Below are 24,034 nucleotides of genomic sequence, written 5' to 3'. Positions count from 1 at the left end.
ATCACGAATTTTCCGAATTTCGAAAACCGAATACTATACGCTCGCTTATGATCACGATCGTTTTTTTGCATTCTAGCGAATAGATGTACTAATATTTTTAACAGATATCCGCGGATATTCGCGACATTGGAAAATGCAATCGTCACTTGTCCGCGCGACGTGCCTTCGACCGAACAAGTATCGCGAAATACGTATTTTTACAAATCACTAGTACCCGAGCGTTGAATCGATAGTACGCGATAGATACCGCAGTAAACCACGCATGCAAGATTAATGAAAGTTACTCTTACCTTAATTAAATGAGTCGCGACGCCGACTCGTCCCGGAGCCGATCCGTACCGTGCCGGCCGTGTTCCGGAAATGAACGCACTACGCAGGAGAACGTCATCAATATAACGGAGGCTCTTCGAATCGTCTCCCGCGCGGCCAACTTCACGTTCGACAAGAGCGGCATCACTGCTTCGAATATTCGCGCGATACATTTTCGGTCGATTAAATCTTGCGAAATATACGTTTTAATTTATAAATCGTCAATGTGTGCGAATGTCGAATCTACGCGGACACTACGCTTGTCAAATGCATATATATGTTTGTTATACTCTTTTTTTAAATATAGATGTTAACTATAAAAACCTAACAATTTTTTGCGGACGCGCAATGATGTTTTATCGGCTGTGTCGGAAAATAAACGTGGCTACGTGGTAGTCGGTAGTACGTAGCTGTCTGGTTGAGTCTGATACGTCTCTTTATTTAATGATTAATAATCGAGATAATTAAGGGAGCTGTTAAGTCTTTCATGGTTGAGAAGCTCGTGTTCCACGTTAAATAAATACTACATGTAAGAGAACTCGATATAATACAAGATTGTTTTTATTTAATTGGTTGTCGTGTAACTCTCAAGTATCGATACCTTGGGGGCGTCCAATATATCAGCAGTTTCGGATTTCATGAGGCGTTTGATTGTTACGCTGCTATAAAGAGGATTAGTTAAATCAGAGCCGTTGGCTTGTTCCGATCAAGATGAGAATAATACAAGTGTTCGGATTTTTCCTAATTCTTTGGCATGGTCAATTTGGTACGTTATATAATCTTCAGTAAAATAATTATAATTGCGTTTCATTACATATATTTTTCTACATTCAATAATTAAGCGCATGTCATCAATTAAGTATGTTTAAAAATAATTTTTGTTATCGTTAAAGCTTTTAAGAAATATTCTAATAAAAAGTAATATTCTAATAATTGGATAAATAACAAGGGATTCTTGATAATGAAATTAACAAGTGACAAGTAAAAAAAAGGGGGCTTGGTGAATTCATCAAATTTTGAAGTTACTTATTTCTCTCCGCAAAACATGATCATTTTCATTTAATTGTTACCCCAGCGCTGAAATGGTTCGAAGCGGAGCCGAAACGTCGGATTTATTATGTATATTATTAGTTATTAAAAATCAATAACTATAACGTTGATTTGTGTACCGTCAACCGTGTTGAACTCTCAAAGTCCCTCTCCGTTTTTAAGTGTCAAAAGTAATATTTACATTAAAATAATTTGATTGATCAAATATGATATTATATTAATTAAATCTTAATGTAAATCTATATTTTCTTTTTTAGCTTCTATTATCAATGATGCACCACATTCAGACACAGTTGTAACACGGGGGTGCAAAGATTTGGAAAGTACGACACCGCTGTTGCGTCTTAAAAAGTATCTCTTTTGCGATTATGATTTCACTGTCCGTCCGAACCATCATAAAACAGTTATCAACGTGACTCTCAAACTGATGCCGAAAATGATGGAATTCGTAAGTGCATTATCGTAAATTATTACGTGATAAATTATATTACGTGATTGTAAAGTCAGTAGCTATAGTGCTAAAGTACGTTACATTCTAAATATAATATTTCGAAAAAGAATAGATTATTAGCGGGAACTTTGTTATTCGAACTATTATATTTTAGCAAAATTACAATTTTTATTTTCTGACATAGGACATGTCTTAATTTAAAAATTAATTAAAAATATAGATATTTTATGTCAAAAAATAAATTACTTTTATCTAAAGTGTAACATTCATCTTTTCGTTCATTTTGCAATTAAATAGTATATAAGGAAAATTAATTAATTTTATTTACAGGCCGGGGAGGGTATACTGACGCTTCATAGCTGGATGTCATTGGTGAGTCTAGAATATTTTACTTATCGTACCACATTCTTATTTGAATAAGATATTTAATTAATAGTCTTGGACGGACACGTATCTTACCTGGCATTCTTATTTGAATAAGATATTTAATTAATAGTCTTGGACGGACACGTATCTTACCTGGACATCGAGTGATTATAATGGAATTACTTATATTCACGTGAAATCCTACGATATTTGGTTACCCGATTTGCATATTTACAACTCGTAAGTTATCCTTTTATATTATCGTTATTAATCGCGTTACACTAATATTATTAGAGAAAAATTAAAATAGAACATGTAGCGAGAGAAGGAAACATTTGTAAATAAATCTGATCAGATATAAACAAATAATTTAAAAAAATGATTTGATTCATCTTATCTTTTTAAATTAAAAGAAATTTATACTCTAATTTAGATTTTTATTTTCTATTTTCTCTATCTTTAGGATAAATTATTCGCTATTTAAGATAGACTTTTTAATTCTTATTTTTATATTAGGATTCAATTACGTAATGTAAATGCGATTAAATACTTGTTCGGTTCTTTTAGTGGCGATATGTCGAATGATGAATCGACTTTTGACACAGAATGTTTGCTTTTTAATACGGGCTCTGTCATTTGCGTGCCATCTGTAAAATATATTTCAAAATGCGATCCTGATTATACTTATTGGCCTCACGACCAGCACACATGTAATATCACACTCGGCTCATGGTCGCATACAGGAGAGGAAATCGATGTCCATCTAGACGGAACCGGAGTACGTGAATTACTTAACTTACAAAACTGCAATAATAAATCTTTTCCATACATAGTTTTTTCCGAATATTACTTTTGATGAAAAATTATGCATTATAAAATTAACTTTACGCACCTTGAGTTAATGCGGGCGATATATTGTAAAATTGCTGGCAAAAATTTCATCTAAAAATTATTAAATTAGAATATAGAATAAAGAAAAAATATCTTTCTTTGTCTGTTTTAATTTAAGATATTTTTGAGATTTTTCTTTCCTTTTATTTATATAAATTTTATTTATAAATAGATTTATATATTTTCATAATTAAAAACTATTTTCACATATTAAAAAATAAAAAAATAACTATCTAACTACATTTATTTCACAGGTAAACATGAATGGCTACGAGAATAGCACAGAGTGGGACTTGAAATTGTTAAACGCAGAGAAAATAGTGAAAAAATATAAATGTTGTCCAAACGATACTTTTCCAAAAATTGATTACACATTTTTATTGACACGGCATAACGACATAAATCATAGATCTTACGTCACACCAGCCATCTGTAAGCAATTGTTTGCAAAAACAAACTTGCACGGTAATTGTATATATACTTAGATCACGAATGCCTTTTCTAGCTTTGATATTCCTCACTCTGACGGTGCTCTGGTTGGATTCAAGATCGGTTGAACGGGTAGCAATCGCGAGCGTAAATTTTATTTGCCACTTACTCTGCATGTTCGATTTACATTGGTTAGTGCCGTACAATGGCGTTAATCCTCCTAATATAAGTGAGTATCAAAACCACAAAGAATGTCATAATTGACAAAAAATATCCTAAGTTAAATCTGAAAGAAAGAGACATTTCAATTTCATAACTTCGAAATGAAATCTTTTCGTATCAATAATTATCCAGTATAAATATTGTTCAAATATTATTTAATAAAATGAAAGATAGTATTCGAATTAAAAATTAAGATACAATAAAATCTAGAATCAATTACCAGAATCACATGCAAAACTACATGATTTAAATTACAAATAACAAGTTACATTTCTTATATTCATCCTGCAGTGCTGTTCTACCGCGATTCCTTGGCATTGGCTACATTCGCGTTAATTCTGACAGCCTTGTTACGTAAACTGCAAAACATGAGTATGGAGATGCCAAGTTGGATGTTTTCTACGACGACGTTCATCTTGAGCAACAGGGCTGGTCGATTTTTGGTCTTGAACGACGAGGAATCTAAGATAGCAGGTGGAGGTATAATGGCTGAAGACAGCTCGGATCTTCCAAAGTCCGGAATGAGGATGAAAGAATCGTCCTGGAGACATTTCGCCGCTATCGTTGAGTGGTTGTCATTCTTCTGTGTGATCCTCACCTATGTTATCATCTTAATCACTCTTGTACCTTCGGGAGCAAATTAATCAATGGTGCAATCAAAACGTTCTCCATAACGTTTAAAATCCTTTTAAACAATATGTTCTGTTTGCCATTTTGTGGAAGATCAAAATAAATAATTGTTTGCATTTTTAAATAAAATGTACCTCGTCTTTTTATTCCTTCCTTGCTAAATTTCGTTAGTGATACTCTTTTATTCAAACAATTTATGTAATTTAAGATGTTTCATTACAATTGCATAAGTATATTTAAAAAAGTATGGTATCGGGAGAGCTATTTAAAATAAAAGAATAATATTGTTACATAAAATTTGTTAAAAATGTTGTAATAAGAAATCAGTGAAGATAATGTTATTAATATAAAAATAAATTACAGTTTTAAATTCGATTTTTTGGATCATTATAACAATTTTTTAATTCTATTATTTTTATCTATCTACTTAAAAATGTTCTATATTTGTAATAATATAACTACTAAATAATATTATTGTCACAATGGTTTTCGATTTAATTCTTTTTGAAATTATAAATATTACATATATGCTACATTTTCTAACTTTAAGTTTAAAATAAATAAAATAATTTAAAATAATAAAAAAATTCATATAGTTAAGATAATTTTGTGCTTTCGGAAAATGTGTTTGTCATGTCCACGATTAAAAAAAAAGATAAAACAATTTCTATTGTTGATAAGAGCTTGTTGTTGAGGGGGCGGTCTTCGTGATCTGCAGTTTTACATTTCACTGGGCGTATAATTATCGTTCTTCTTTCACGTAATCCATCGCTAAGCGATTCAGTCGTTGCAGATCCGTCCGTCGTGTAGCTATTCGAAATGGGCAGAATGGGTTTCTTTCCTATCCTGCTGTTTATCCTCGATATCATGTGCACCGATGTGATAGCGGACAGCAGTTGCAGTGCCGAGACCAAATCAACTATGGTGAAATTAAAAAGGCATCTTCTTTGCGAGTACGATCCCGATGTAAGACCGGTCCAGAACAATAATAACATAACGCGTGTGATTTTTTGGCTGAAGCCATTCTTCTTTGAATATGATGCAAGTAGACTTCAAATTAGTCAGAAATATGTTGTAATTTACAAAAGAAAATCTAGAAAACCAAATTTAAAACTGTTAATTTATTTTATAGATTATAGAAAGTCAAACTTTTCTGTTGCATACGTGGATCTCAATGGTAAATTTCCGTATATAAATAGTACTTTACAAGTTTCTAAATATAACATTTGAGTTTTATATTAATATTTTGTTTGGACAGTCATGGAATGATTCGCATTTAATGTGGGACCCTGCAGAATTTGACGACATCAAATGGGTACCTGTAACAGATTATCAAATTTGGGTGCCTGACGTATTGATACATAACGAGTATGTAATATATAATATACATTTCCATAATATCTTAATAATTAAGAAAACATTTAAACTTAGTAATAATTACATATCAATATCGATCTTTCTTGTATAAATATATTAATTTTCAAATATCAGAATCCGAATTCAATTTATCTACAATTATAATATGTTCTAAATATCACTAAATATTGCAAGTAATGTATCGTCAATTAAAAGATTTCTATTAACACCTCCTAACTTATTTCACTTACAATTGTTAGAACTAAACGTACACGATCTCAACAAGCATCAATAAAATTACATCGAAAAATTAAAACAAATCTGAGATGTAGAAAATATCTTGACACATTTCCTAATTTCTATGCCTAAATTGTGGAATGATATTGAGTTTAAATGGAATTTATTAAATTATTTGTATGTTTAGACGAATTGGAGAAAGCACATCGAGTCACGATATTTTAAATTGTTGGGTCTCGAGGTCGGGGGAAGTTAGATGGTTCACGGCAGCAAAGTATGCTACAAAATGTACCTCAGATAACACGTGGTGGCCATATCAAACTCTGAATTGCACTATACAATTCGGATCGTGGTCACATTCCGGTGACGAGATCGAGCTTGTTACCAATCAGAATGTGGTATAATTTGTTCATTTTCCACCAAAACAAATTTATTTCGTATCTGAGATAAGCAATACTTGCGCCAAGACTTGCGCAATATGTGTATAAAAAAGTTAGATTTTTTAGTAATGCTTTCATAAGTTCTTTTCTTTAATTTTTAATCTGCCAATTTAATTACAGTCACAGGCAAGTATAGATTCAAAGAATGTCGAGTGGGATTTAGTGGAACTTTATATAACAAGATGGGAAAATAGATACAAATACAATTCGGGTTCGACCGTCAAAATGCTTTCCTATCACTTTATTCTGAAGAGTCATTCGGGCATCATACGCATTGCGTACATATCACCTACCATAGGTACGTGTTGCGCATTTTATTGATTTTTATTAATATTAATTAATATTGTTTTATTGATGGCAAAATATCCTTTTCTTTATTATTCAAAGCAATGTGATAAAAACTCGCGATTAAATTTTGTAAAAACAATTTGTTGATAATTTAAATTTAACATATATACTGATAGATGGTAACTTAATTTTCAACGAGCAAATAAATTAACTTCATTTACTTGCTCCTTCTATTAATTTCGATACGTTGCATTTTACATAATGTTCACAGTGCTAATGGTGATGACTCTGATGACATTGTGGCTAGAACCGAAATCTTTCGAGCGAATGGTAATTGCTAATCTCAATTTCATTTGCCATTTATTGTGCATACAAGACGTGCATTGGGAAATGCCAAAGAGCGGCATTAACACTCCCAAAATACGTAAGTATTTAACAAAATATAATTTAATAAAGTAACAAGTAAAAAAACCTATTCGCTATTTATCCATCTTAATATTCTTCGATTCTCAACAATTAATATTTCAATATTAATTTCTGCAAAATTAGTTTATCCAATTTATATATATTTAATTAAATGCTTAACTTAACTATTATAGCTAGCTTTTTAGTTTACTTCCTAGTTTTGCTGTGCATAACAAGAAAGGAACAAAGAGAAAAGAAATAATTTTAAATCACAAATATATTTTTATCAGTTTTCTTTTACGAGAGTTCTCTCGGGATAGCAACGTTCGCTCTCATCCTTACGAGTATTTTGCGACACCTGCAAGAACTGACTACCGAGCCACCCATGTGGATCTCAGCCGGCACGACGTCCATTTTGCGCAGTCGATTTGGACGAATTCTTTTAGTCAGCATTCTAGATCCTGCCGCGACAGCCAAAATAGAAGTAGATGTGGATGACAATACTGACCTCGTGCAATCGAATAGCAAAACATCGCCATGGAAATATATTATAGTGCTTATAGGATGGTTGGCATTTCTAAGTGCACTTATCGCTTATATTGTATTGTTAAGTACGTGTTTCCCTACGAACTAAGATGCAACATACTAATTCTCTAAAATATAAGAAGATAGATTTATTTTTAATTAAGTTGCTATGGATATATGTATCATAATAATGTTGTTAAATGATGTAATTTTATAACAAGTAAAAAATTTAAGATATTCACATATTATAGGATATATATCGATTGGATAAATCGGATCCTGATGCCGATAGAATAGTTTTCTTTTTTCCTTCTTATAAATATCTTTATTTTGTAAAACAAGTTTGCTTTGGACACTTATATTAATATCCTTCGTTTTTGTTTATTTAACAACAGTGTCAATTGCAACTTAACCCTACGTATCTTATAATAAATAGAGAACTCAGCAAATATAGGTAGAGCGAAAGTAACTGCTCGAAAATATACCTAACTTTTATGTATGGCGTCATCACGTCTCATAAATGATCATTTCCGAATGATACTTACAGTTAAACTTTCAATACGATCTCACTGAATTTCTCGACTTTGCAGCGATCAACGTTTCGTTACACTATGTATACATCATGATTTAGTATTTCCACCCCAGAAAAATCTTCAAAACGCGCGAGTAAAACAAACCTTCGTTACATATAGATGTCAACCGTTTCTATCGTACACATTTCGAAAAGATATGTACAGAAACAAATAAATTCGTACGAGAATAGCACAGAATGGGACTTGAAATTTTTAAACGCAGAGAAAATTGTTAACAAATATAAATGTTGTTCAAACGATACTTTTCCAAAAATCGATTACACATTTTTATTAACACGGCATAACGACATAAATCATAGATCTTACGTCACACCAGCCATCGGTAAGCAACTGTTTGCAAAAATAAACTTGCATGGTAATTGTATATATACTTTAGATCATGAATGCCTTTTCTAGCTTTGATTTTTTTCACTCTAACGGTGCTCTGGTTGGATTCAAGATCGGTTGAACGAGTAGCAATCGCGAGCGTAAATTTTATTTGCCAATTACGCTGCATGTTCGATTTACACTGGGTGGTACTGTACAATGGCGTTAATCCTTCTAATATAGGTGAGTATCAAAACCACGGTGCACGAAGAATGTCATAATTAACAACAAATATCCTAAGTTAAATATGAAAGAAAGAGACATTTCAATTTCACAACTTCGAAATGAAATCTTTTCGTATCAATAATTATCCAATATAAATATTGTTCAAATATTATATAATACAATGAAAGATAGTATTCGAATTAAAAATTAAGATACAATAGAATCTAGAATCAATTATCAGAATCACACGCAAAACTACATGATTTAAATTACAAATAACAAGTTACATTTCTTATATTCATCCTGCAGTGCTGTTCTACCGCGATTCCTTGGCATTGGCTACATTCGCGTTAATTCTGACAGCCTTGTTACGTAAACTGCAAAACATGAGTATGGAGATGCCAAGTTGGATGTTTTCTACGACGACGTTCATCTTGAGCAACAGGGCTGGTCGACTTTTGGTCTTGAACGACGAGGAATCTAAGATAGCAGGTGGAGGTATAGTGGCTGAAGACAGCTCGGATCTTCCAAAGTCCGGAATGAGGATGAAAGAATCGTCCTGGAGACATTTCGCCGCTATCGTTGAGTGGTTGTCATTCTTCTGTGTGATCCTCACCTATGTTATCATCTTAATCACTCTTGTACCTTCGGGAGCAAATTAATCAATGGTGCAATCAAAACGTTCTCCATAATGTTCAAAATCCTTTTAAAAAATATGTTCTGTTTGCCTTTTGTGAAAGATTAAAATAAATAATTGTTTACATTTTTAAATAAAATGTACTTCGTCTTTTTATTCGTTCCTTGTTAAATTTCGTTAGTGATACTCTTTTATTCGAACAATTTATGTAATTTTAGATGTTTCATTACAATTGCATGAATATATTTAAAAAAGTATGGGGAGAGCTATTTAAAATAAAAGCATAATATTGTTACATAAAATTAGTTAAAAATGCTGTAATAAGAAATCAGTGAAGTATATAATGTTATTAATATAAAAATAAGTTACAGTTTTAAATTTGATTTTCTGCATCATTATAACCGTTTTTAATTCCATTATTTTTATCTATCTGCTTAAAAATTTTCTATATTTGTAATAATATAAATACTAAATAATATTGTTTTCACAATGGTTTTCGATATAATTGTTTTTGAATTTATAAATATTACATATATGCTACATTTTCTAACTTTAAGTTTAAAATGAATAAAATAATTTAAAATAATAAAAAAATTCATATAGTTAAGATAATTTTGTGCTTTCGGAAAATGTGTTTGTCACGTCTATGATTAAAAAAAAAGATAAAACAATTTCTATTGTCAATAAGAGCTTGTTGATGAGGGGGGCGGTCTTCGTGATCTGTAGTTTTACATTTCACTGGGCGTATAATTATCGTTCTGCTTTCATATAATCCATCGCTAAGCGATTCAGTCGTTGTAGATCCGTTCGTCGTGTCGTAGCTATTCGAAATGGGCAGAATGGGTTTCTTTCCTATCCTGCTGTTTATATTCGTTATCGTGTGCACCGACGTGATAGCGGACAGTAGTTGTAGTGCCGAGACCAAATCAACTATGGTAAAATTAAAAAGGCATCTTCTTTGCGAGTACGATCCCGATGTAAGACCGGTCCAGAACAATAATAACATAACGCGTGTGATTTTTTGGCTGTATCCACACTTCTTTGAATACGTAAGTAGACTTCAAATTAGTCAAAAATATGCTGTAATTTACAAAAGAAAATCTAGAGAACCAAATTTAAAACTGTTAATTTATTTTATAGACTTTTGAAAGTGAAACCTTCCTATTGCATACATGGATCTCAATGGTAAATTTACGTATATAAATAGTACTTTACAAGTTTCTAAACATAACGTTTGAGTTTTATATTAATATTTTGTTTGGACAGTCATGGAATGATTCGCATTTAACGTGGGACCCTGCAGAATTTGACGACATCAATCGGGTACTTGTAACAGATTATCAAATTTGGGTGCCTGACATTTGATACATAACGAGTATGTAATGTATAATATACATTTCCATAATATCTTAATAATTAGGAAAACATTTAAACTTAGCAATAATTACATCAATATCGATCTTTCTTGTATAAATATATTAATTTTCAAATATCAGAATCCGAATTCAATTTATCTACAATTATGTTCTAAATATACTAAATACAGCAAATAATGTATCGTCAATTAAAAGATTTCTATTAACATCTCCTAACTTATTTCACTTACAATTGTTAGAGCTAAACGTACACGATCTCAACAAGCATCAATAAAATTACATCGAAAAATTAAAACAAATCTGAGATGTAGAAAATATCTTGACACATTTCCTAATTTCTATGCCCAAATTGTGGAATGATATTGTGTTTAATGGAATTTATCAAATTATTTGGATGTTTAGACGAATTGGAGAAAGCGCATCGGGTCACGATATTTTAAATTGTTGGGTCTCGAGGTCGGGGGAAGTTAGATGGTTCATGGCAGCAAAGTATGCTACAAAATGTACCTCAGATAACACGTGGTGGCCATATCATACTCTGAATTGCACTATACAATTCGGATCGTGGTCACATTCCGGTGACGAGATCGAGCTTGTTACCAATCAGAATGTGGTATAATTTGTTCATTTTCCACTAAAACAGATTTATTTCGTATCTGAGATAAGCAATAGTTGCGCAATATGTGTATAAAAAAGTTAGATTTTTTTAGTAATGCTTTCATAAGTTCTCTTCTTTAATTTTTAATCTGCCAATTTAATTACAGTCACAGGCAAGTATAATTCAGAGAATGTCGAGTGGGATTTAGTGGAACTTTATATAACAAGATGGGAAAATAGATACAAATACAATTCGGGTTCGACCGTCAAAATGCTTTCCTATCACTTTATTCTGAAGAGTCATTCGGGCATCATACGCATTGCGTACATATCACCTACCATAGGTACGTGTTGCGCATTTTATTGATTTTTATTAATATTAATTAATATTGTTTTATTGATGGCAAAATATCCTTTTCTTTATTATTCAAAGCATATGTGATAAAAACTCGCGATCAAATTTTGTAAAAATAATTTGTTGATATTAAATTTACCATATATATTGATAGATGGTAACTTAATTTTCAACGAGCAATAAAATAAATTAACTTCATTTACTTGCTCCTTCTATTAATTTCGATATGTTGCGCATTTTACATAATGTTCACAGTGCTAATGGTGATGACTCTGATGACATTGTGGCTAGAACCGAAATCTTTCGAGCGAATGGTGATTGCTAATCTCAATTTCATTTGTCATTTATTGTGCATACAAGACGTCCATTGGGAAATGCCAAAGAGCGGCATTAACACTCCCAAAATACGTAAGTATTTAACACAATATAATTTAATAAAGTAACAAGTAAAAAAACCTATTCGCTATTTATCCATCTTAATATTCTTCGATTCTCAACAATTAATATTTCAATATTAATTTCTGCAAAATTAGTTTATCCAATTTATATATATTTAATTAAATGCTTAACTTAACTATTATCGCTAGCTTTTTAGTTTACTTCCTAGTTTCGCTGTGCATAACAAGAAAGGAACAAAGAGAAAAGAAAGAATTTTAAATCATAAATATATTTTTTATCAGTTTTCTTTTACGAGAGTTCTCTCGGGATAGCAACGTTCGCTCTCATCCTTACCAGTATTTTGCGACACCTGCAAGAACTGACTACCGAGCCACCCATGTGGATCTCAGCCGGCACGACGTCCATTTTGCGCAGTCGATTCGGACGAATTCTTTTAGTCAGCATTCTGGATCCTGCCGCGACAGCCAAAATAGAAGTAGATGTGGATGACAATACTGACCTCGTGCAATCGAATAGCAAAACATCGCCATGGAAATATATTATAGTGCTTATAGGATGGTTGGCATTTCTAAGCGCACTTATCGCCTACATTGTATTGTTAAGTACGTGTTTCCCTACGAACTAAGCTGCAACATAATTCTCTAATATATAAAAAGATACATTTATTTTTAATTAAGTTGCTATGGATATGTGTATCATAATGTTGTTAAATGATGTAATTTTATAACAAGTAAAAAATATACAAGATATGCACATATTATATAATGTTATATAGGATATACATCGATTGGATAGATTGGATCCTGATGTCGATGGGATAGTTTTCTTTTTTCCTTCTTATAAATATCTTTATTTTGTAAAACAAGTTTGCTTTGGACACTTATATTAATATCCTTCGTTTTTGTTTATTTAACAACAGTGTCAATTGCAACTTAACCCTACGTATCTTATAATAAATAGAGAACTCAGCAAATATAGGTAGAGCGAAAGTAACTGCCCGAAAATATACCTAACTTTTATGTATGGCGTCATCACGTCTCATAAATGATCATTTCCGAATGATACTTACAGTTAAACTTTCAATACGATCTCGCTGAATTTTTCGACTTTGCAGCGATCAACATTTCGTTACACTATGTACACATCATGATTTAGTATTTCCACCCCAGAAAAATCTTCAAAACGCGCGAGTAAAACAAGCCTTCGTTATGTAGATGTCAATAGTTTCTATCGTATACACTTCCGAAAAGATATGTATAGAAACAAATAAATTCGTACGAACGTTTCGAGTCGACACATGTACCGGCAGTCATCGATAATTAATAGAACATGTATTACGCATATACATACTAAACACTGAAAATATCACTGGGAAAAAGATATAGAAATTAACGGGTACTGCTTCCTAAACATATATGCGAAAACGGAATGAGCTGATTCTCACTGTGATTGATATAACAAATAGTCCTTCAATAGTCTCGGCAAAGGGAGCAGATTGACTGCGTTTCTCTTGGTGTATTGCAATATAGCGTCGCGGCATGCACTCTGTAGCGTTGATACTGCTGAAAACACACAGAAAGCGCGTTGAGAAAAGAAGCAAGACTTAATGTAAGATATAGATTATAGATATTCACCTCCATACAGTTGAACTATCCGAACTTGTTTCGTGGTACCGTAGACATCCACCACCGCGCGCAAGGGTCCCGCCTTATAAGGAATATCCTTTCCGCATACACCCTGATCCTCGCCGTTGATAATGAAATGCATTTCTGCCTTATCGGGACATCCAGCTTGCGGCACATACATGATACCGATACGACTGCCCGCATCCGTAGGCAGGATGCACTGGGAAGAACCGTCTATATTTGGCTTGAGAGCATTGAAGGGAATAACACCGCGCGACGTTTGCACGTTGACTCCATCCGTGACCAGTTTCTTCTCTCTGGCTGGTATTCCTGGTGGTATACCTTTGATGATGGATAAGCACATAACATTCAGCAAGCATATAATATGCTACAAATTTGGAATGCATCTAATATATGTAACATTATCGTTAACGCTTTTATTATGTTCTCATACCTTTATTATTTTATTTTTTGTATCATAGTAATTTTTATCAATATTACAAACATATTATATCGTTTCTAACAAACTTCCTTCACAAGTTAAAGTAATATTACATTCATAAATAGAATTTTTACAAGATTATCATAGTAATTTCGTATAACAGATACTAACCAGTAAGAGAGGTGTATGTAGATGATAGACCACCGTCAAAGTTGTCCCAGATAGTTTGATTCCTAGTTATAGCGAGGATCCATGTGTTGCCTAGTCGAACCAGATTAGGCATCGCGTATTGAGGCAGGTTGTTGTTGACCGAAGCCGGATCGATCAGGGTGAGACCCAGCCGCATGTGTCCGCTCCATCCCCTCTCCGTCTTCTCGATCTCCACGAGGAAAATCTCCCCTGGCTGCAACGGCTTCTCGCTGAAGGCTACCGAGTTGGCAAAGCTTGTGGTGCGCACTGCCACCGTGCTGTCCTCGCACAGGAGGATGTTCTCGCCGTGGATGGGGTGGAACCTGGTCACTATCTTCCTAGACTCCTCGCTCATGGTGGCGCGACGTAGGACGAAAGTACGCACACCCGAACAAGATCGCGCGCGTATGATTGCGCCGCATGCACTAGGTGCATGCCTGATGGCCTGATGCTGTCGGATCAACACGAGCCGCTCCTATGACACACCGTCATCGAACGGAAATCGTGCGAGATCCGTTTTCGTGGCGGCTCGGCGCCCCCGGGGACACTCGACCGGGAGGAAACGCGAGTAGGACTTCGCCCGTGAAAGAAATCGTTCCGCCCGTAGGAACGACGAGCGATACCAAAGTTTATGAGGAAGCGGATTATACGAGAATAGTAGCAGCGGTGTCGACCGCCGTGAAACTCACCGTCGCTTGAAAGAGGCTTTCGTTAGGTTAGGTTCTCGCTACGGAGCAGTCGCGGCGATCACGGGGGGATCCGAGAGACGCCGGTTTCACGAAATTCACATGTTGTCGCGGGCGACGGCCTAGCCGGGAACGTTTCCGGATCCTCCTGTGTTTACGAAGCTGCTACTGCTGCTACGAACCACCATTACAGGGATTGCGAATCACTATGGCGCTCCGGACTCCGGACTACTCCGGGGCCTCCGGAGCGAGGCGCGTGCGCAACCATGACGGACGAGTATCTAGATACCCTTTGGACTTTACATGATTAGAGCTTTAAAACATGATCTCTCTCGCAGAAAGAGCGCATTTTTTTTTTAATGATATAATTATCATTTGTAATCAATACAATTTTATGACGCGAATAAAATGCGATAAAACAGCGATATCTCGTTAGATATTGATATGTTACTCATTTATTATTCATGTACACAATTCTTAAATAATAAATCAACTTGATAAAGGAAATTTTAGAATCTGTATCTGCATTGTATGCCAGAATTATTATTCGCGTACACCTCTTAAATAATAAATCCAATTGATATGGGAAATCTTAGGATCTGTGCTGCATATCAGAAGTTTTCCGGTTACTGGATAACCGTCGTTTTCCAGTTCTACCTTACTGTTTGACGTATCTTTTAAGCGAACGATGATAGAGACCACCTTGCGATATTTATTCATGTTAATGTGTTGTTAGATCGTAATAATTAATAAATCTGATAAATTATAAGATTACGTGGTATTGAAATAACTAACAATTAAAATAAATTCTATTAATTACAAATTATTAATAAGTGAATTTTTATAAAAGACTCCTTTTCTTTCCATTATTAAAAATGTTGTATAAATTATTTATATATATTAGAGCTCTCTTTCTTGAGAGATAAATAACATTTCCAATTTCAGAGATTAATTATTATCATTCAAAAAAGATAATATAAAAATTTTGTACAATTACCTGTTTGGCTTTAATTTTGTCCAACGACGTCGTCGTTGCGAAAACTTCGGGATTGTCCAAGATAAGCTCGAAAGATTTGGTTTCTTTAAATATATTTTTGAATGGTATAGAAGCCGGCACGTCAGCGGTAACTGTATACGGTCCTTGAGGTTTCGGTAAGGAATACGTGCCGACAAGAGGAAATCTGTATATAAACAATTTAGAAACACATTCTATATATTTGACTTATTATATTCTGACTGTGCACTGAATGACGAAGCAATCAGCAAGACAGGCTTAACTCTTTGATCTCCAAACTTCTCTCGCAACTGACAATGAGTAAAGATAAAATATTTCATCAATTTTTATCTAATCGGTTAATTTGACATAAACTAAAGAATTTTTATTATTTAAAGGAATTTCTGGAGATCCTAAAAATGTAGTTTGTCAATTACAATCGTGTACAGATTTGAGTACTTGAAGAACTATGCGATAGGCTATCGCAGCATATGTCTCTCGAGTTTAATTCGATGTAGAATCACAAAGGATTAAGCCATCTTAATTGCGAATTATCGTACACAAATTCGCCGGCAATCTCGGATGTGGCTGTCAAAGTAGCGGAGATGTTGTCGACGTCGCAGGGCTCGTAAGTTACATCGAATGTAGCATTCTTCAAAGCTGGCACCTCGACGTTCTTCGGAGTCGTGAAGCATTCGTTATTCACCTAAACCGAGAATGAGACTTTTCTAACGATTGTTATGGCAAAAAGAAAGTATGAGAGAAAACGTTTTATGCTCACCTTGATGGCGAATACCGCAGTCTTTCGGGCGTGATTGCTTATAGTCAGAGAGAAGGTGGTGGAACCGCCGAGTACCGCGACGACGTGAGTCGTTTTCTCCGCGGGTGCTGGTATCGCTCGCAATCGCAGCTCATAGGGAAACAGTCCGAGCTCCTCGCAGTTGATGTCCAAGTTTACCGCGGTTTCCTCGGCAGGGTGTAAAGGACGATACTCAATACCGATGGTTTCCTGTCACATTCACGGCGATCGTTATCGTTATTTGTTTGCCACGATTAAATTAATTTACAAGTTGCGGATGTAATTCCTTTATTATTAACCCTTTGCCATGTCGATATAACGTATTGCGGTAGCCTATCGCATAATGTTTCAAGCATTCAAATAGCGATTATAATCGGCAAACTATATTTTAAAAGATCTCCATAGATTTCTCCAAGTAATACAAATTTTTGAATTTTTATTTATGTATTTTATTAATGCATTTATTTATTTAGATATAGCTAATAGTTTGGACCGGAAGGAGTTAATATTTTAATGCACTTTCGGGAAAATTGAACTTAATTGGGTATAACTTTCAACATATTATCGACAAAATCCGATGACTAACGCTGTGTAAGGGTGCTACAAGCTTTGGTACGTCGTAGATCATGATGCAGGGATGCTGACAGTTTGCCGTATATGTTACATACTGGTCCTTAAGTGGATTATCGAGCCTTAAAGCATGGCACACCGGAGATCGTACCGCAGTGACCAACTTAATCGACTCGATCTCTTGTGGTCTTGTAATATCGTATTGGAGTTCATAAAATTGATATTCGCCCTCTTCGTTAGTGAACGTTACCTGTACACGCGCGTGATTCTAATTATTTTGCAAAATATTACTTTACACAACGAAAGCACGTTCAAAAACAGTTAGAAAGTTGCATTCTACCTATGTATTACCTAAAAGTCTTTTCGAAAATAACTTTTACATTATTTACATTTTCTTTAATAATTTACCTTAAAATTATATTTCGATTCTTTGTAGGAGTAAAACTCTGCGCGATAATCTCGCTGGCCGTTCGCCGGCACATCTATCTTGCTATTGCCGATAAAAGTGAATACTTTGACATTCTGAAAAAGTAAATTAAGGAAAGAAAATATACGAATTTCATTATATTGCGTTAATATACATTAATTTAATTAATTATTTCACGTTCTAAATTTCTCAGAAAATTTCTAAACCTCGACGGGCTCGTTGCCGTTTGTATTCACAATTTTGCATTCGAATCGTTGCTGCCTGCTCAGCCAATTGTAGACAGGTAACAATTCGGTGTACTTCGTCTTTGCCGGGAATTGACGTGTAATCCTTTGGAGAACTTGCGGAGGTAGACTGAGTCCTCGAAGACAGTACACCAAAGGCGCTTTGTCATCCGGTAGCTTTAGAAGCAACGTACCCTGAGATATAATTTACGGAAATATTACACGTTTGTCGACCTGTTGCTTTCATGTAGAATTTACAAAGCCGTTCTATTCGTTACTGCGAAATTATACGATATCATTTCACTCGAAATTAGCCAAGTTCTCTTTTAATTACTTCGTGGTGATTATTCTCGCTGTTCATGACTAGAGGGGCATAGGTGACTGCGCAGGTAGCAGATTTTTTCGAAGGAACGTGCAAGACCTCGTCGACGAAGAAATAGTCGCCGGTAATCTCCGGTTTCAATTTCCAAGGAGTCGCGGTGTCGTTTTCGACGTTTAGAGACCTCATTATTTTCTCGCGAACGCGACACGAGAAGAACAGAGTGTCAACCGGGTCGGGTAGCTTGCAGCTAGCTCCGGTAATTCTTACGCTGAGATCTCCATATTTTTCAATTTCAAGCGTTGCCTGAAAACAAAGTAAACTATTCTTCTTGTCTAGGATTATATATATATGTATATCACTGTAAAAATATGTAATTTTTGCGCTGTCCTAGTATTTCCTTGCACGCCAGATAAGATTAATATCAGATTTAAATTAGAATAGAATTTGCGTATTAGAAGCTTTTTCAAAATAACAATTATTAGGTATTTTACGCATTTATAGAAATTAATATTAAAATAACTTTTAAAGGAATTTATTAAAATATAGCAAAGTCTCGAGAAATATATATCAGGCACGTATACAAGAGTCTCGTTCTCAAGTTCTGAGGGGAAAAGTTACTTCGAAAAGTTAAATACGATGTAGAAATATGGGGAGAGATATACTGTGTTGCGCAATAAACCACTTTTGTGTTTGGCGTATATTGTACGGAAGGTACGCGAGACTCTCGCCGAAGATCGAGAGTATTTGTGTGCACGGGTACACAAGGGTAGAAGTTGTATACGCTTACATTGCCCTCGATCAAACTGTCGTGCTGAGTAGGTCGGAAACTGACAACGAAGTTGACGTCCATACCAGGAGAGCAATAGCCAGCCGCAGGAGCGATGCTAAAATCACTGGGCAATTTCGACGTGTTCCACTTGAATCTGGAGATCGATAAATCATACGTTATCGTACGACATTAATGAATCTGAATAAATCAATCTTTATCTCGCATTAAAGTAATAAAAATTACATGTAAAAAGAATACTTGTAAAATATACGGATGGGAACCGTACGTGTATATAGAAAATAAAAGACGCTTAAATTATTTGTTATAGAGAAAAGAGCATATATTTTTAAGAATGCGTTTTATTAAAAGAAATTTATGTCCAAAGATACTTTAAAGTCCCTTAATTTCTTAAATTAATATAAAGTCCTACATTCTTTATTTATTTTTTACTTATTATATTAGTTAGGTAATAAAAACCAACCTGGCACCAATATCTCCCGTGTTCAATAGCACTATCTTTGTCTCGCTGAGACAACGTTGAACGACTATACCGAAAGGAACATAAGTCCTGTTCAAACGGAACTCCGCGCCTATACAGCTTCCGCGCAAGATAAATAACGGTTGAATCATGGAATTGGTTTGGTAAGCCATCTTAACGACGAAAGGACGCATCCTGCGCGTAGATTTGTATTTTACAACGACATTCGCAATTTTCCCCGGCTGAAGTACGATCGATTCTGCCGGCTCGATCTCCAGAACTTCGGACAGATCGGGTTCGACGGTCTGAAGAGTCACGTCGAGCGTATGCGAACGTTTTGTTTCAGAAATCGATGCTCGAGTGTGATCCTTTTTGGAATTCTCTTGGTCGATCTTATCCGGACAAATTTGAAATCGTTCGCGAAATCGATCGTATCCAGGTAGATTCTTCATAAGATCGAACTTCAACTCGAGTGCAGCACGTCCGTCGTTGATCACTGGCACTTTTTTAGTTGCTATTTTATTAATTGGTAGATTACCAAGATCCACTGATTTGTCGCGCGGATTTACTAAACGAATCTGCCATAACAGAGTACAGAATTAAAAGTAATTCTGTAAGCTTTTTATTTAAATGAATTGCACAGATTACATATAGTCTAGTATTAAATGGAATAATTAATAAATAATATGTACTATATATAAATGTATTTTTAAATTATAGTTATACCTTATGTATAATTCCTTCGCCAGTTATAGTAATCTTTTTTTCGATCGTCGAATTGATTATAAAATGCAAATCATCACGATAATGCACCTGTTCCAAAGGTCGAAATGTTATCGGAACGATAATACTTGACCGAGCGATTATTGTCTCTGAAAGGGCATCTAGATTTACAGAGATGTGTGGTTTCTTCTCAAATTTGCATTCCAATCTAAGAAAATGAATCGTTTTGTTAGTTAATCTCTCGACTTTCTAAATATGATTAAAAACCAGCTTACATGTACGGAACATCGTCTGAATTCGTGATGCGTAAGTCGATGTGATACGGAGTGACGTTTCGAATGTAGCACGGTCCAAAGTCGTAATAATTAAAACTGAACTCCAAAATCGGTTTATTCGCTGTTGCTTTCAAGATTAGTCGGTAGGTCGGTCCTCTAGAAATCTGAATACGAAAAAGAGGCAGCGATTTGTAAAATCTCCGTTTACATCTTTCAGAAAACATAATGATATTGATATAGAAAAAACAAAAACGGTACCTTCAAGAGAATGGGATGATTCTTTATCACCGTCTTTTGTAACGCTGTGACAATGAGAGAACAGTTGGAACGCGACTCGCTAAGCACGTGATCCTGCGTTTGAGGCATTGCAATCGTGTACATATTTCTGCTAATTATTTCCGATGTCATGCCGAGGTCCCAAGAGTAGTAAAGCGTCATCTTGCTCGAGTTTATTATTTCAAACGTGATAGTAACGGGCGTTTTTAACATCAACTAAAAATTAAGAATGCTTGATGTAGGTTAAAATTTATTTTTCAATTTTAAAACAAATTAGATATATATGTATACATACTTTCCCGTAGTCGATAATATTTTCTTTATTCTGATTTAGTCGCGCTATCTGGCCGTGCTGATCGACGTACGTAACGGAAACGATAATATCGTACGACGTCGTCGTAACAAATATAGTCAATAATGCCTTCATTCTTTTTACAACGCATTTTACAGAAAATTGAAATTCGCCAACAAGCGTAGGCTGATACTCGATCCTACGTAATAAAAGGTGTCCGATTAAAATATCTGAAAAATTTCGAAATGTTCAGAGATCTTGCTTTTTCTTCGTTTACCAAAATATCTGCTCGCTTTTCGCTGGCAAAATGCCACTCATAGGCGTTATCTTTAAATGCTGAAGCCGCCCTTCGGAATATAAAGAATCTCGCGCGATGTGAAAGGGAATCTGAAATTCCTCGTTGTTAATTATGCTTACCGAACCTCGCACATTGGTCCCTGTGGAGGACATAGATGTCAATGTATAAAGATCGTACAGAATGTTTTTATATCTTTCTATCAGTCTCTTTTATCTAACCCAATACGGTTGGTCTCATTTTTAGATGGGCAAGCGAACAGCAAACCGACGATTCTCTGACCGTTGCGACGAACAGAAAAAAACACTCCAGATTGTATTTTTCGACACGGAACAACCAGAAGGATTCGAAAATGCCGATGTCCTCCGCAAGAAACGTAAACGCGAAGTCGACTTGTTTTCCTCGCTCAGCGATTCCTTCCGGAAGTGTACAATGAAATTTCGGGATCTCGCCTTCGGCGTGACGGGTACGATCCTCCCAAGCGAAATGATAGTCGTCCGACGTTGGATTTATCATTCGGAACTTGCTGAAATTTCCGATAACGCATTAGTATTTGTGTCTCTATTCGGTTAAACATATATATATATATATTATTTACATTACGTGAGACCCGCCGATTCCGATCACGTCGAGCTCAATCACTCTCGTACCCTCCGGAAGAGAATTATCATCCGGTTGGTAACCGATGGGTCCTGGCAGTTTCGCGTCGCGTCTATCACCGAGCAGATAGTCGCTTTCCGGTATGTCGAAGTGGCAGTACGGCAACAAACTTCTTCCGACGATGGGAATAACCAACTCCGGCAGCTCCGGATCGAGATTCTCCATTCTGCTCACCGGAACAAACGGAAATGCGCGTATGCAGATAGCGTCAAGAATTTATGGGTACGATCAATCCGATAAATAAACGGATGGAAATATACGTGACGATAGCGGCAGGCTTTTGCATTTATATTTATTTTGTATTTATTTCATTTGCACTTTTAGAACTATTTTTATTATTAAAACATCCGATATCAGTTGCGCGCCACCGAAATTTGAATTTAATAAATAATATGCGTAAAATTATTTATTAAATACAAATTCCATTTATAATTTAAATAATTACGCGTACTAAAAGCTTCATTTATAACAAGAAAGATCCGGCAGTATAAATTAAATTATTTCACAAAATCGAATCAGATTAAATTAAATGATATCGAAATAGACAAATAGTCGCGATGGCGATCGTACTTGCATGTAAGATATGCCTTGTAGTCGAACACATCCACGGGGGAGAATCGCAAAACGCATTCCACGGATTCATCCGGCGATAAAATTCCCTTTTCGGGATAAATTCCAAACGGAAGATCGTCGCTCTCTAACCAGCTGTCGCTACTTCTTTCCGTCAGTCCGGCGCTGCTGCTAAAGAGATCGGATGGACCGCATTGGCGAGCAGTTGGTTTCACCTCGATAAGATTGTCTGTAAACATTTATATATTTTATATTTGGATCGGATATGCTCTTCTTTTTTTTTTTTTAATAGATCAGTAATCGTTCGAGAATGGAGTCACCTCGAGACGACAGGAGCTGTCGACGATTCGATTTTACGCTCCCGACGAAACTCGGATTGTGTCGTTGACGATGTTCGTGAGACGTTAATGAGGTAATTTTTGATCGAGCATCGTTCCTTCGCGATCTTGACGAATAATTCGCGACCGATCTCACCGGGTACTGCTCGTCCATATTTATCTGCCACGCGTATTCGATGTCGACGGTGCCGGTATTCGAAAAAGCGAATGCGTATTCGCTTGTCTGCCAACAGAGAATTGTTAATTGAATTCCCTCGTATCTCAACCGAAAATTGAGAAAGTCGATGTCGCAAGCGCGATTTGTTTCTTTATACATTACGTGATATTTCGCATTTTCGAGGGAAACGTAAAGAAGTATTTTTATTTATTTTAATACGACAAACATTACACGTGCGATAAAACATGATCGATTCATCATCTGATTTTAAAACGTCGCGTCGCGCGTCGGTTAGTCTGACGAATAGCGAAAATACAACGCGCGAGAATACAGCGCGAGAAAAAAAAGAGACGTTATATACCTGAGTATATGTATTATGGAATTTTTCGAAATAGATTTCGATTGATATGAACCGGAAGAGTGACGGTGTCCGCCCGAATTCCTGAGAGTCAGGTAGTGGGGGTACGTACGCACGCAGGTTGAAGGCACGTGTATGTATGTGTATTCGTGTTTGGATCGCGGAGCGAGTAAATACGTATTAAAAAACATAACAATTCTTTCGTCCTATATTTTTTCTTCGCGCTATATTTTCGCTTTCCGCTAAACTAACTGGCGCGACGACTTAAAATCAAGATACACATACCACAAAAGTTTTCGGAGTAAATTCCGATCGGAATTGTTTAGTTGAAATTTATTGTGCTTTCTAAAAAAAATGAAATAACTCCGATTGGAATCCACTCCGAAAACTTTCATAATACGTAGGCTGATTTAAAATCATCGCGCCGGTTAGTTTAGCGCAAATATAACGCGCGAGAATACAACGCGAGAGAAAGAGA

At 35.2% G+C, this 24,034-nt stretch overlaps 5 protein-coding genes across 8 annotated transcripts; 3 read left to right on the top strand and 2 right to left on the bottom strand.

Annotated features, from left to right (window-relative positions):
* The first annotated feature begins 928 nt into the window (after positions 1 to 928).
* Positions 929 to 4,471, top strand: LOC139820103 (acetylcholine receptor subunit alpha-like 1). The gene is made up of 8 exons (XM_071790086.1): positions 929 to 1,075; positions 1,617 to 1,807; positions 2,141 to 2,182; positions 2,307 to 2,416; positions 2,744 to 2,954; positions 3,322 to 3,499; positions 3,573 to 3,725; positions 4,010 to 4,471. The coding sequence occupies exons 1-8, from the start codon at positions 1,021 to 1,023 to the stop codon at positions 4,360 to 4,362; spliced, it is 1,293 nt and encodes a 430-aa protein (XP_071646187.1). The 5' UTR covers positions 929 to 1,020; the 3' UTR covers positions 4,363 to 4,471.
* Positions 4,472 to 4,818: 347 nt separating this feature from the next.
* Positions 4,819 to 8,050, top strand: LOC139820665 (5-hydroxytryptamine receptor 3A-like). The gene is made up of 7 exons (XM_071791094.1): positions 4,819 to 5,389; positions 5,481 to 5,525; positions 5,607 to 5,716; positions 6,129 to 6,339; positions 6,502 to 6,679; positions 6,941 to 7,093; positions 7,365 to 8,050. Exons 1-7 carry the CDS (start codon positions 5,168 to 5,170, stop codon positions 7,706 to 7,708), a joined length of 1,263 nt encoding a protein of 420 aa, XP_071647195.1. The 5' UTR covers positions 4,819 to 5,167; the 3' UTR covers positions 7,709 to 8,050.
* Positions 8,051 to 10,152: 2,102 nt separating this feature from the next.
* On the top strand, positions 10,153 to 12,857 carry LOC139820668 (neuronal acetylcholine receptor subunit alpha-2-like). Its single transcript, XM_071791099.1, is given in 8 exon segments — positions 10,153 to 10,409; positions 10,501 to 10,545; positions 10,627 to 10,717; positions 10,720 to 10,735; positions 11,139 to 11,349; positions 11,512 to 11,677; positions 11,944 to 12,096; positions 12,369 to 12,857. Coding segments are annotated over 8 exon segments (1,245 nt in total). The 5' UTR covers positions 10,153 to 10,190; the 3' UTR covers positions 12,713 to 12,857.
* A 51-nt stretch (positions 12,858 to 12,908) lies between these two features.
* Positions 12,909 to 15,222, bottom strand: LOC139820666 (neuralized-like protein 2). 3 transcript variants are annotated; one of them, XM_071791097.1, is made up of 3 exons: positions 14,326 to 15,222; positions 13,722 to 14,042; positions 12,909 to 13,649 (listed from the first exon to the last, which is right to left on the bottom strand). In XM_071791097.1, the coding sequence occupies exons 1-3, from the start codon at positions 14,696 to 14,698 to the stop codon at positions 13,528 to 13,530; spliced, it is 816 nt and encodes a 271-aa protein (XP_071647198.1). In that variant the 5' UTR covers positions 14,699 to 15,222; the 3' UTR covers positions 12,909 to 13,527. The 3 variants fall into 3 exon arrangements, with proteins under 3 accessions (XP_071647198.1, XP_071647196.1, XP_071647197.1); XM_071791095.1 differs by having other exon boundaries at positions 13,722 to 14,054; positions 14,326 to 15,216; XM_071791096.1 differs by having other exon boundaries at positions 12,909 to 13,646; positions 13,722 to 14,054; positions 14,326 to 15,216.
* Positions 15,223 to 15,378: 156 nt separating this feature from the next.
* On the bottom strand, positions 15,379 to 23,655 carry LOC139820663 (hydrocephalus-inducing protein). Of its 2 annotated transcripts, XM_071791091.1 has the most exons (19): positions 23,560 to 23,655; positions 23,024 to 23,264; positions 22,704 to 22,932; positions 22,072 to 22,299; positions 21,695 to 21,999; positions 21,456 to 21,615; positions 21,182 to 21,377; positions 20,869 to 21,102; positions 20,611 to 20,774; positions 20,339 to 20,543; positions 19,616 to 20,190; positions 19,153 to 19,288; positions 18,378 to 18,668; positions 18,026 to 18,238; positions 17,801 to 17,914; positions 16,805 to 17,032; positions 16,584 to 16,729; positions 16,027 to 16,210; positions 15,379 to 15,731 (listed from the first exon to the last, which is right to left on the bottom strand). In XM_071791091.1, the coding sequence occupies exons 2-19, from the start codon at positions 23,193 to 23,195 to the stop codon at positions 15,573 to 15,575; spliced, it is 3,939 nt and encodes a 1,312-aa protein (XP_071647192.1). In that variant the 5' UTR covers positions 23,196 to 23,264; positions 23,560 to 23,655; the 3' UTR covers positions 15,379 to 15,572. The 2 variants fall into 2 exon arrangements, with proteins under 2 accessions (XP_071647192.1, XP_071647191.1); XM_071791090.1 differs by lacking the exon at positions 23,560 to 23,655 and having other exon boundaries at positions 23,024 to 23,368.
* Positions 23,656 to 24,034: the final 379 nt, after the last annotated feature.

Source organism: Temnothorax longispinosus, chromosome 10 (assembly GCF_030848805.1).
Source record: "Temnothorax longispinosus isolate EJ_2023e chromosome 10, Tlon_JGU_v1, whole genome shotgun sequence".
Taxonomy (NCBI): domain Eukaryota; kingdom Metazoa; phylum Arthropoda; class Insecta; order Hymenoptera; family Formicidae; genus Temnothorax; species Temnothorax longispinosus.
The sequence above is the reverse complement of the archived record's forward strand: the minus strand, read 5'-3'. Positions and strand labels throughout refer to the sequence as shown.

What these genes read in the sequence shown, in the direction of transcription:
- LOC139820665 (XM_071791094.1), top strand. Translation starts at nt 5,168, where the DNA reads ATGGGCAGAATGGGTTTCTTTCCTATCCTGCTGTTTATCCTCGATATC. An exon ending in TGCATACGTGGATCTCAATG is followed by an intron (nt 5,526 to 5,606) that starts GTAAATTTCCGT and finishes TTGTTTGGACAG; the next exon opens with TCATGGAATGATTCGCATTT. An exon ending in GACGTATTGATACATAACGA is followed by an intron (nt 5,717 to 6,128) that starts GTATGTAATATA and finishes TTGTATGTTTAG; the next exon opens with ACGAATTGGAGAAAGCACAT.
- LOC139820103 (XM_071790086.1), top strand. Translation starts at nt 1,021, where the DNA reads ATGAGAATAATACAAGTGTTCGGATTTTTCCTAATTCTTTGGCATGGT. An exon ending in TGCCGAAAATGATGGAATTC is followed by an intron (nt 1,808 to 2,140) that starts GTAAGTGCATTA and finishes TTTTATTTACAG; the next exon opens with GCCGGGGAGGGTATACTGAC. An exon ending in CGTTAATCCTCCTAATATAA is followed by an intron (nt 3,726 to 4,009) that starts GTGAGTATCAAA and finishes TTCATCCTGCAG; the next exon opens with TGCTGTTCTACCGCGATTCC.
- LOC139820666 (XM_071791095.1), bottom strand. Translation starts at nt 14,698, where the DNA reads ATGAGCGAGGAGTCTAGGAAGATAGTGACCAGGTTCCACCCCATCCAC. An exon ending in TACATACACCTCTCTTACTG is followed by an intron (nt 14,055 to 14,325) that starts GTTAGTATCTGT and finishes CCATCATCAAAG; the next exon opens with GTATACCACCAGGAATACCA. An exon ending in GATAGTTCAACTGTATGGAG is followed by an intron (nt 13,650 to 13,721) that starts GTGAATATCTAT and finishes GTGTGTTTTCAG; the next exon opens with CAGTATCAACGCTACAGAGT.
- LOC139820663 (XM_071791090.1), bottom strand. Translation starts at nt 23,357, where the DNA reads ATGTATAAAGAAACAAATCGCGCTTGCGACATCGACTTTCTCAATTTT. An exon ending in AAAAGCGAGCAGATATTTTG is followed by an intron (nt 21,378 to 21,455) that starts GTAAACGAAGAA and finishes TTTATTACGTAG; the next exon opens with GATCGAGTATCAGCCTACGC. An exon ending in ACGGCAACGAGCCCGTCGAG is followed by an intron (nt 17,915 to 18,025) that starts GTTTAGAAATTT and finishes TTACTTTTTCAG; the next exon opens with AATGTCAAAGTATTCACTTT.